The 13160-nt window shown below is 34.4% G+C and overlaps 1 protein-coding gene across 2 annotated transcripts in view; it reads right to left on the bottom strand.

Annotated features, from left to right (window-relative positions):
- The window catches only part of LOC5518154 (disks large homolog 1), a 29127-nt gene that overhangs the window by 14804 nt on the left and 1163 nt on the right, over positions 1-13160 (bottom strand). Inside the window, exons 4-5 of one of the 2 annotated variants that reach the window (XM_001638073.3) lie at positions 10517-10606; positions 1799-1843 (exon numbers count right to left, since the gene is read on the bottom strand). In XM_001638073.3, the coding sequence (XP_001638123.3) occupies positions 1799-1843; positions 10517-10606 (135 nt within the window). Of the gene's footprint in view, positions 1-1798; positions 1844-1996; positions 2282-10516; positions 10607-13160 lie in introns of those variants that run through there. The other variant, XM_048733071.1, reaches the window with a different exon arrangement.

The following is a 13160-nucleotide window of genomic DNA, read 5'->3' as shown; positions in this document are numbered from 1 at the left end:
TTATGAACATAGCAAGGATATCTTACCCAAGACCACATTGCAATTGCAAAACTGTAGTGCACTACAAAACTGTAGTAGAAAATAAAATTGAAAAAAAAGCATCTCTTCCCAAGCATAAACAGCAGTAAAATCAAATCACAATATTTCACTGCATATAAACAACCTATATCTTAAATAATAGAATAGCCAAAATTCAGCAACCACAATGAAAATATTGATCTTTTTTTTTTTCAATTAAAAGGTGTCTAGAGCTTAACACTTGATCAAATAAAAACAAATCCATGGAGCTACAGTTTCATGTTGATAATAAGCTGCCAAAGAGCTTGAACCTATATACCTGATAAGACACTGTCAATAAATAAGTTATCTAACAATGACAAGCCTAATGGTGGTAGATTGCAGATAAAAGCAACAATGGAATTTGACTACCAAAAAAACATAGAAGCATTCAAACCTATTGACAAACAAAATAAAATAGTTATTCTACAAATGTTTCTCTCTTTGAGAAAAGAATTGAATTTTCAATTTTAAACTTTGTTTTTTTATACTGAACTATATTTCTTCTGGCAATAGCCTTAACATAAATACAGTGGTGCAGACAGGATCAAAGCATTTTTTTTGTAGCAAAAAAGTAGGTACCACCATAGGTTATGCTGATTTTGTTTCTCTTATTGATACATTAAGAGAATAAATGATTAATAAACCGGCTCTCAGAAACTGATGGAAACTGATAAAGCAATGAAGGTTTGTGGTAAAACCACTTGGTTCTTAAAGTCTCATGCAGAGAATAAATGCTATACAATAGAAATTGTAAAGAAGCTCGACAGGGCTTTCTATTGTGTGTCTAAACCACATTGAGACAAACATATGTGAGACAAAGGATAGGTAGATCACTCATAGAAACCCACAAAATTCATACTTTTATACACATACAGTTAGTTTCAACAGGGCTGACTTCAAGGTGTGGTGAAACCACACAGGAAATTAAGAAATTTCTTGACATTTTGTGTGATACTGCTTTGCTGATTAGAGATATACAAAGATAATGAGAAATATGAAATAGTCAGTTCTTGCTATGAGGGGCATGCACATTGTTCTGATGACTATAACTGTATGAATTCAAATTGTTTCACACCTAAGAAATACGTATATTTGGTTTCCATTATTGGATTTTTACAGATGAGTACATTTTCATAATAAATCTATCCTAGGTGGAGCAATATAAAAATCAAGCTTTAGTATTCAGAGTCAAGTAAAAGAAAATTATCACAATGAGATAATAGTGACCTAGAAGATCTTTGGAGTAGGGCAAAGAATAAGCCTATACACTTTTATCAGCATAACAAAAGTCAAACAAATAGCACAGAAACCTTGTGGGTCAAACCAAGGCAGAATAACAAATGCAGCTGCCTACAAATGGAGGATGAATCAATATATTTACAGTGAAAGAATAAAAATGACAGAGAATGGAGCAAAGGTTGTAGATTGCAGACAGACAAGCTCTTGAATGAGTGATAAAAACCAACCACAGCAGAGCAAACAGACCATATGGAGATTAGTAAAAGTGCAAATATGGCATTTAAAATATTTAGATCATTTAATGTCACAGAAATTTAGAGAATTGTCCTAACTATTTGAAGGAAATGGAGCTAAATGCAGTGACACAATAGGGCTTGAGTGAACATAATTGAATATTCATAAAGTGCAACTGTTAAGCTTCAGGATCACGAATTCAAGAGGGGAATGGTTTGGTGAATAAGAGAATTATAACTGTGTTATCATTAAATGTTTTACTTACTTTAGGTGTACTCTTGGTTGGACTAGGAAGCGGGGCAGCATCAGGCTAAGGATAAAGATATAAAATATAAGAACAGAGAAGGGAAAACTTCCCTTGACATGGCTGTGTGTAAAATAATATTGGTTTGCCATGGTGTGGATAAACTCACTTATATCTAGTGCTAAATAAAACAATCAACCAGCAAAACATTGTATTTACCACTGCTGAAGAGCTACCACAACAAGCAAATGCCTTCACCATCATGCAAGAATCATTTTCCAATCCAAACTCAAGACATTTTCAAACCAAAAGCAGTCACAGAAATATGGCGGTCTGTAGAATATGCTAATCACAACACAAGATGTAGATTTAGCCTTGGCTTGAAATCTGATAGACAAGTCCCATGAATTTGTTGATTGAAGGAATCAGTTTAGGCCAGAACTGTGAAACATTTGTATTCAATACATATGGCAGAGGGTGTACTCCATTCCATGAATAATAATTATTCTGTGACTCATGCTGAATCTTAATAAGATCAAAATGTCTGCCTAATTAACCTCAGTTATGAGAATTTACATGAAGTCACATATCATGTTATGTAATCATGTCTATTCTCTCCTCACTTTGCCTATGTAATATGGTTGACTGGTATTGCTGTTGTGCTTGGAGACAATGACTAACAGTCATCTGTGAAGAAGTGAGAATCAAATTGAATTTAAATGTGAGGCAATAAAGGTTTGATTGATTGAGTGTGATCTTCTCAATAGCTACCCAAAATCAATAAAAAAAACTAGTTAACATGTAAATTATGTTTATGACAAACTGAGTGAAAATGTTATTTATAAAGCCATGTGGCAATTGTTTTTCAACTGGGTGCAAAAGTACAAGCAACATTAGAGAGCATAATCCACTGATTTCTTGACATGACATGCTTAGGAAGTGATGGTTTTAATTTTAATGTATAAATGGACCATGGTGGCTTCAGGGGTATTTCTAATATTCTGTGGTTATATCCCTTTTGTTTACAGGATATAGATATCCACTTAAGAAACCCTAATAGACAAAACCACAAGTTACTAAACACTGGGTAGCATGAGGTTTGGATACAAAATGTAAAAGGGATTATACTAAAAACTTTTCTAATAGGATTTAGATATTTCTAGCAAGGAGTTGACAGCAACTTCAAGGATAACAACATAAAATCCCACTCCTTGAAGTGATTTCACACTACCACACACACATCCAAGTAGGCTGTTAAAGGTATTAAACTGTTATTTGGCAAAGTGCAAAAAATCCTTTTTGATAACCAAGAGGGTGTATATATTTTGTCCTATATTTTCATCCTGGGATTTTTTATTTCACCTTTTTACTCCACAGGACAAAATAAACAGAAACTTGTTGTTGTGAAACTTGTAGACTGTAATACAATGAACACTAACATTGACACCAAAATGCAGACAATAAAATGCTCTTTATTTCTAGACAGCAATTTCATGCTGCCTAAGGAAGTGTTTTATTAAATACCATAAGGGGTGGAAGGGAAGAGTTTCACAAAACCCCCCTTCGATATAAAACATTTCTCTCCTTAAACCCCAGGATCTCAGAAGAGCTAAGAAAACATTCAGAGTCCCCCTTAGAAGGCCCATTTTTTGGGAGCCCCCTTTGCGTGGATAAGAATACCTGGAGCTCCCCTTCCCAAATACCCCCTCACCCCTCAGGCACCCCTCCGGGGTATTTAATGAACACTACCAAAGGCTATGATTCAGCAAACATGGATGTCTTTATTTGAATTAATTTTCAAACATTAAAACCTTTTTACCCTTTCACACACAGTTATTATTTCTATTTTTATGCAATGCAGTTTCAATGGACGAATCTGCTCAAATATATGAAATATAGTGGTGGTACTTGAGCAAAAAAAAAAACAACATATGGTTGATGATAGAATCAACCTTGTGGGCCAGTTGGTAGATATGGTTAACATGGAATAGGTATTATTTTGAAAAAAAAAAAAAGTCATTGAAAAGCAAGAAAGTTAACAATTTTGACCCGGCAGGGCTAAAACACAGGTTGCCAGGTCACCATCTATTTGATATTTTTTACTTATTTTATTTTACTTTTGCAAGTCAAACGTTTTAATGGAAAGACACTTCGCCAACATCGCTCTCTTCACTCACCATTTCGTTCTTCTGATTCCAAGAGAGCGAAGTGAATTTCCCACGGGTGGACAATAGTAGCCAGACAATTGACGCGACCAAAACACCGGGCAAACCTGATTGGCTTATGGGCTGGCATCCCTTCTCAGACGTCAATCATATTTCTTCTCCTCAAAGAAAAGCGAAGGGGGGAGGTTTTTTTGCTGGAGGATCCAGCATTGCTCTTTTCCGGCTGCAAGGATACCCCGTGAAGGGGAGTGGGCCATAGCCAGCATGGCGCGAGCTACACACTTTTGGAAAAAATGTTGGCATTTTTTTCACATACAGAAATAGTAAATCAGGCGCATAGCGCCCTTTACGCATATACATTTATCAAGTGGGACTTTTTCCATTTGAGATCTGTTTTATTTGAAGAAAAACAGTTTTGAAGCTTGTACATACCCGTGCGCACTAGTCAAAATGACCATTCTATGCGCCTGTAAATAACACCGCTGTATTGACAAAATAATGGAGGGCTTGTCAGAGAGTAGGCTCAGTTCCAGGGGGGATTTTTGCAGAAAACGACACCACAACGGAGCCTAGTCAGAGAGAAGAAGAATTTTTTTTGAATATTTGCCGCATGTACAATTCGTTTGGCACCCCCATCACTTTTCCCGTTTCTGGTGACCCTGAGACTCGGTGACCTGTGTTTTAGCCCTGCCCATTTTTACCTGGCCTTTACAGAAAAATGTAAAGGCCAGAAGAGCTGATTACATGATTTTCTCTATCATGTGGTAAGCACCAATTAGGTTACATTTGAAAAAAAAAAAACTAACAAAGTCTTATTTTAGTTTGATCATGCTTTTCACTTGAATTTTCACAAAGAGAAAATATTTAGCAAAACAATCAGACAAATTCAACACCTATAATAGTCAAAAACATAGTGCCAAAAAAATGTTGCATTTAATACATAATTAAACAGTTCAAACTCAAGACTAGAATACATTCTCCTTGAATAGATCTAAGCAAACCCTTCATCAGCAAAACATCTCTTTCTAAAAGTAACAGGTTTGCTGACATCTAGATTGTTAGATTAAAACAAACAAACAAAGCAATGACAAAAAGCATGCTTTGGACATCTGTCATAATTTTGTCTCCAAAGTCAGAGGATAATTCCAAGACCATAAGTCTTAGTAGCAGTTATTGGCATACCTTAGCCAACATTGTGTTTGTTCCCAGCAAGCTGAAGTTGTTCCTTTTTCTGATAGTGGGTTTTACATGACTAATATAGCATTGAACTTGGAGCAGATGGATTTAACCTTCCTTTAAAAGATAATATGTGGTGTGTTAGCTATTAATTCCCACTATGGGTACTGGTGGATATGAAATAGCAATAAATTTACTTTTGTATGAATACATTTCAGGTGGCAACTCACAGATAATTGTGAGTGCCTTAAGAGCAATATTTAATGTTATGTTATGTTAAGGTGGATAGCATGTAATTGTCTAGAATTTCTTTATGAAATTTAATTTATATTAATTTTTATTGTATGCTGCTATGCATTCAGTTGAAATGCAATTTTCAAAATTATTTTAAATCCTGAAAGGCTAAGCTTCATAGATTACAACTGTTTGCTTTTAGGCATTACTTCACCTTGAAAATTTCCAAGCTTCTTTTCTGTTTTCATTATCCTATAAAACACAGCTGAGGTGCTGATTTTAATGTAAATTACAGCTTTCTTGAACCTGAACATTAATATAAAATGTTATATCCCCTCTGAAGGTTTATCCCTATATAAAAAAATATCTGCTACCAAACAACTATAACCCTCCAATTGGAAGTACTACTAGAAGAAGAATAACCAGGAGAAAGCTTGAAAATTCTACCTACAAATGAAAATCTTGTCCTTAAGAAAAACAAATCTAAATACAACTAAAGAAAAGTACAAAACAGTGAGACACAACCATCAAAGGCAAGGTTCAATTTTTAATTAAATTAAGGTTTCTACTGGGAAAAAGTCAATGACTAAATTCTATGTGGTCTGATGTTTGCACCAAGGTGAGCCACAACAATTTACCTCCGTACCACACCCTATTCAAGCATCAACTCAAAACAACATTCTGCAAAAATTAGGGTTTTCTCCAGATTCACTTGAGTTTTTACATTGGCATTAGGCTTACAAATGCCATTGGTACTGAGACAATCCACAAGTTTTCCAAATAATTATTTTATTTTAAATGACAAGGTTATACAATGTTAGTCTACGTTACATTCTGAAAATGATCTGAATTATAGCATGAAAAAATAATGAGCTGCATTTGACATTTCTCTTCCTCAAAATATAGGTTAAAAACAGCATCTGAAAAATATATGAGATATTTTTAATTGGGAATTTTAATGGAAACCTAGCATTTCTCTGTTTATTAAAAAATGTATGGTAGGTATATATGTATGTGATAGTATGTGAATATGTGTAATTAGCTATACTGTACTGTATGGGATTAATTCTATATTGGCAACATTTGCCTAATTGGAATATATTGCAATTGGAAATTTTATAGATTGCACTTGTGGAATTCTCCCACTAATCGCTGGAGCTACCGTTTTCTTGAACCTAAAAACACAGAAAAATAACTATAAACAACAATAGAATGAAAACTATAACTCTGAGCAAAGAAAAATCATCAACACTTTGGCCTATTTGTTTAGGATTCTTTTTTTAAAAACCCCAATTAATTTTTTTGTGGTGATTCAGATATGAATTAATAATTTTGATTGTCTGATGAGAAAGTCATTAGATGGATCGTGACGCTTTAACAACAAGCTGCCAATCATCATAAAAGTATAGTCTGACATGGTACCAGCATGTAAATGGGGTTGTCTGGCTTTATCACCTCTTGCCCTTGTTATTGCAGAGGTGGAGGATTAGATAAAGGTGACAGGAAACTCAAGCTTGGTGTCTAAGCTATAAGGATCAAGAGTCGAATACAAGTCATTTTCTAAATAGTGATACCATCTCAGTCTATGTTTTAAATCTGATAAAGACAACAAGTTTGTAAAAGAAACCTGAACCCACCCATAACAAATTTATGAAAACCCATGAAAAATTTATTTATACTTCATTTGATTAGCTTAAAAGTAGAAAAAAAACATTATGGGCAATGTGATGATCATTTCTCTATTTTGTTAGTAAGATTAGCAAATTAGCATTTCAATTTGGAAAACTTGTGGAACAGGCAGCATGATTTGATAAGAGTAAGTCTCCTTAAGAGTAGGGAGGCTTTCACCTAACGTTGCAGCAACCAAGATGTGTTATGCAATATAGCTTATAACTCAAGAAAGGTTAAAAAGAAAGAGCTTAAACAAAGATGACTCTACAGGAAAAAAATTACAGAACCCTAGTACTGAGACAACTTCAGCTATTTGCTATACTCTGACCATAGATATATGGTCTGACCAAGATATTTTGCATATGACCATATAGGTAAATAAGTTCTCATTAAAAAGTACATCTTTGTCATGAACTTTATACTTGATAAAAAAAAAACTATTGTATACCTGTAAGCCTTCAGACTTAAAAATTATAACCCAGAAGATTGAGCTTTGATTCAGAGTTACTCCAACTTTTTTGTTCTAAGAACTATATTGTTTTGTCGCACATTAGCCCATAATGAATATTAAGTCACATTGAACCAGTTTTGGTTATAGCCAAATTCATTGTTGCGCGACCTACCAGAATCAAAAATTCCTTTCTTCGTTTGGGAAAAATGAGTAGTCAATCAAACCAAACAATCAAAACCAGACAAACCACCCTCAAAGCTTGTGTCTGACTACGCGCTATTCCCAAACTAGACAAGGATTTTGGATTCGCTGAGGTCGCACAACAACAAATTTGGCTGTAAAAAAGTAATTTTAGTACCTTCTTGTAGGATTTTTAAATTGATTGTTAATAACAAAAGTTGACTTTGATTTATTTTTTCTGTTTTCCTGTATTGGCTTTGAAATTTTTGTATCCTCTTGTAGGATTTTAAAATTGATGCACATAATGACTTGCTTGATGAATATGCTGATGAATGAGACGGTTGTACCAGAGAATAGTCTACACATGCCATGTCCCATGGCAGTTATTACCATGATGCGCAAACATGTGTTGAAAGCAGAAGTCAAAGTTCTGACACTAACAGACAGCTAGGCATACATCTATGTCTAGCAAGGCTTTTTAACACAAATGTTGATAAATAAAAGATAGATTTTTGGTATGATTGAGAAGCGCTAGATAAAGATTCAAAAAACAACATAGGAGACTATTATTAATGTACCATGCAAGCTATCATATACAAGAGGGACCACCTTCACAAACCAGCAATGCAAACAAAAGCACTTGAACAAACCACTAATGCAACACTCAAGCAACACCTACCAACATAACCAATAAAATCAGCATAATTTAACAGGCACTGAAGAAACATGCATAAAAGCCATGCGCAATGCTGTGAAATGTGCACCTGTGCATTGAGAACTTAGCACCACAAGAATTTTAATAACACATGTAGCTCACCATGACAACCTACCTGGTCAATTACCAAGCTTAAACACGAAACCATGTAATAAAAAAGTAAGTACTATCCACAAATTAACATTTTGAATTAAAACAAAAAGGGCTGGTGGCAACGCAACTCAAATTGAACAGATGAATTGCCTTGATTTGCTTTTATATCTTAGATTTCTGTAGCAAAAATGAAACGAAGAAGCAATTATACAATTTGTGGTTCTGAATTAAAAAAAAAAGGTGATATCTCTGGGTAATTCCTGAATCGTTAGAAGGAAATTATTCATTGATCCTTCATTGAACCATTGAACTATTGCAGGTTTTCTACCAGCAGATGGTTTGTGCTGGAGTAATACATGATGCTCCAAAAAGCAGGATCACATATCAATGTAAGTTTGCATTTTCTGATTATGCATTAAGCAAGGACTTTTTAAGCTTTCCTTGTACTTTCTATGATATTCTAAGTTGAAATGCTTGGCAATATTCTAGGATGGAGGAAAAAATATTCCTCTTTAGTCAAAGCACTAGTGGGAGCTCTTGTTGACTGAGAGGTTGAATGACAAATGAAGCTGACGAATTCCTGGCATATACCCTTTTATAGCATGGTTTCATGTTTATATTATGCCATTATTAACTAATAAAAATCATTAAATACAAAATCAGATCAATGACCCAAACACAATCAACTCTGTTAACAGACATTTCTGTAGCGGGATTCCCTTTTGATGAAACTATAACTGGATGTTCTTGTGAGCTAGCAATGAACAGCTATTTCACCGTGTCTGTTAATCAAAGAGTTGAATGGGTTTCATAGGTAATGAATATGATGGATTGTTGATTACAGATTATATAAATTGCAGGAGTCTCTCTATTGAAAATTTGATTATTTCAATCGCTAAATAAAAACAAACATATTAAGGGCTTCTGGAATTACGCGGAAAAAAATCAAAATTATGCTGGATTCTTTGCTAAATTATGCGCTAAATTACGCGGAAAATCAATCATTAGGCACTAAATTACACGTGATTTTGCAATACATTTTTCTTTAAAAATCAAATTTTTTTTGGGATTCTTTACCGAATTACGCGCTAAATTACATGGAATATCAAGGGTTACGCCAAAACTACATTTTGTACCGAAGAAAAGCACGAAATAACTTAAAAAAGATTTATTTTTTTTGCACGAGTTTTCATTGGCTCCAGCCAATTAAAAAATGTATTTTATTATTAGTCCTAGGCCTTCGCGGTTTAGCAAAGAACGCCTAGTCATTTTATTTGTTTTCGAAATTCAGTTCGAAATATCACACTCTTACGAAAAATTATGTCTTTTTTACAAGAAATAGAGGTAAGAACCCTAAAAAGAACACACCAGCTGTGCACTTAAATGTTTTGTCTTTCAAATATTAGCTAAATTACGCGGGATTACACGGAAATTTGTGTATTACGCGGAAAAAGCCAAATTACGCGCTTCCGCACAAGCGCGTAATTCCAGAAGCCCTGATATTATGATTTTGTCTGATAGTTCACGAACAAAGAAATGGCAGATTCTTTTCAAAGAATTGTATGAGCCCCCTTCTCATAATCAACACAAATCAAGCTGAAGAGTACCTCAAAAAGAACAAAAAAATTTTAAAATTGTTCAAGTGTGGCAAAATGTAATTAAAGTTTGTAACAAAACTCTGAAGTTCAAAGAGTGCTTTCAGTCAATGGAGTGCTCCTGCGATATTCAGTCAATGGAGTGCTCCTGCGATATGTCAGAGTTTCCTGAAACAGTAATTCGTGCTTTGTCATGTTTTATTAGATCTGCATTCCTTTCTTCCAAGATTAACTTACAAAGAAAGTAAACATTCTTTAAATCGTGCTTCAGGGTGATTTTAACATGCCTTATTCCCCCAAAATCTCATGGCCGTGTAGTGAGTAGCAAAAGCCTTGTGCAAAAAAGCTTTGAAAGGACATCTCATTTGAATAAAGACTCTTCAAACTACAAAGTTTTATTTCTACAAATCATTATCTCGGGGTTTTGGGTCAGTAGGTATAGATAAAGGCCTACAGTACCTGTACAGGGTAGTGTTCTAACGTTGGTGCTGGCTCGGATGGTAATGTAATTGGCAATGGACGCTCATCTTCTGGTGGTGAAGTGTAGTACTGCAAAATCAACAATTGGCATAAATTTATGATGAGGTCTTATAGGGACAGTACGCAAGACAGAAAAAATCCAGTCATTTCAAGTCATCTCTGATTAAAATCCCAAATTATGAATAGATTAGGTAGGTAGATAGATTAGTTTAATTGCAACTCTTGTAGAACTGACTTCTAAATTATAGTTGCAGTCAGCAGACAACAATACAATAATTACAATAATAAAGTATAGATAAGTATAAAGTACAGAACTTCCACGTTACAAAATGTCTATAGCATACTGGTTTGTGACAAAAGATGAAAATCATGTCGTATTGCATGGCTTAATGATATGTACACCGTGGGATCTGATGGTGTATTTGGTGTTACGCTGCGTAATTCGGTCCTTGACCAAGCAATGTAGGTGATTGTCTTGGTGTATGGAGCTGATGACTTTGCTGCAAGCGTCTGACCTTATTTGTGCCAGTGAGCCTATGTTTGCCGCAGCTAGGGCACTATCATATGGTAGGCCTGGAAATATAATGAACAGAGCATGCTTTTGCACTTGCTCGATAACCTGAGAAAGGTAGGATGGAAGGCTGGCAAAAACAAAGGAGCAGTATTCTAGTATAAATAGAAGAAAGAGCCTTCCATTAATATATCATTTTAGTATAAATCCACTCACATACTATCACAAATCTCGCAATTTGATTGGCCCTGTACTCACTATCTACTGAGCCATAGATAGTGAGTAGTGAAAAAGCAGGCGAAAAAGCCACTGAAGCAAAAGAGACGAAAAACCTTGATTCAAATTTGGTTCACAATCTTTTCTAGCAAATTTATTTTCCATCCCTCCAATAGGACACTAAGAGTAACGAAAACTGCAAGTTTTTAAAGCTAAAGTTTTCAATTTTTGTTTATCTGCATGCCCTCGCAAAAGCACTAGAAAACACACCATTTCAAACGAGCGCACGTTTTGATTTTGTAAAATACTTTTTTTGTGTGTTTTGTTATATTATTTATAACTGAGAATTATTTAAATCATCATTTATTTGATGTATGTGAGTGGATTAATACTAAAACAATTAGACTACTCGTTTTCGTTTTCTAGGAGCAAACAGAAACGTGCCTAGTTGATTATCTATTGACTCATATAAAACGAAAACGAGTAGTATAATTTTCAAATATACATAAAGGAAGTAAAGTTCGGAAGTTTTTTTGCCTTACCGCAATTGTTATATTTTTCAATATTTGTATTTTGCATTTGTAACAAATGTTTTAAAAGTCTTTTTAAACGTAACCTTCAGTGCAAAGAAAGTTTTCTTTTACAAGATGAATCATAACTTGGAAGAGTTAAGATCAAGCAAGTCCCATATGGAACATACATATACTGTAATAGTACACTGTGAACATCTGTCAAATGAGATCTACCCATAGTTATGCCACTTCATACAGTTAACATTTTACTATAAAATTAGATTTGATACAATCTTTATTGGAATGACCTTTTAAAATCGAGTAATAATAAGCGAAAGTAAGTTAAAGACAATGGCATGCACAAAATACAGTATTTGTTAGGACCCCTCAAAGCCATGCCACTGGCAAACAGTCTTACAATAAAGCCAAACAATGGTTCCTATTACAAGCAAGAACTTGCTGAATTAAGATTATACAAGTCCTAGACAACCCAGAAAGACCCCTCATAGCTACTACTCTAGCAACAGTAAAAAAATGCTATCGCTTCATTGCCATAACTTACTAAAAATAATGTAAATCAAGCTAAATTGAAAACATCATGTCCCATGGCTGTTATAACCATGATGCGCACACATGTGTTGAAAGCAGAAGTCAAAGTTCTGACACTAAAGAGACAGCTAGGCATACATCTATGTCTAGCAAGGCTTTTTAACACAAATGTTAATAAAAAAGAAAGATTTTTGGTATGATCGAAGAGCGCTAGATATTTAAAGATTCAAAAAACAAAATAGAGTTCTATCCTGTAAAGTCATTAACATGGTGCTGTTTTTTGTCAGTCAATGACTCTTCCATTTTTGCTACAAAAACTCGGTGAAATCTGCTACAAATGAGGGATATCAAGTAGGAACCTATTGTAGGCTCTGATAAATTGAGATAAACCAAATTAGCATTCCATCAGTTTACAAGGCAATTTAAGGTCACAGAGAAGGAGGTGTTATGGGTTATAGGGAATATTATTGTAAAGATAAGCCAATGGATTACAAATAGAAAGTATCGATTCTTTATAAGTATCGACACAAGTAACTTTTGTGAGCTTTAGTAATCACTTGCCCCCCTACTGGAAAATACCCAAACATGCGAAAAATATTCAAATAACCAGCTGGATTTAGCATAGCAATAAAGGCAAGGTCGTTAAAGAAAAACTCTTGAAGAACCGTTGGTCAAACAACTGAAAATTGAACAAATTGTTTGATCTATTGTGTTAAATTAATTGATTGTGTGGCCAATTTCGAAGTGTAAATAATTTTCTTTGTATGATGGTGGGTTGGCATAGTTTTCCATATTTCTTTTATAAAATAACAAAGATTTTAGCCCAAACTATTAT

Source organism: Nematostella vectensis, chromosome 9 (genome assembly GCF_932526225.1).
Source record: "Nematostella vectensis chromosome 9, jaNemVect1.1, whole genome shotgun sequence".
Taxonomy (NCBI): Eukaryota; Metazoa; Cnidaria; class Anthozoa; order Actiniaria; family Edwardsiidae; genus Nematostella; species Nematostella vectensis.
Note: the sequence above shows the minus strand (reverse complement) of the source record. Positions and strands in the feature narration are given on the sequence as shown.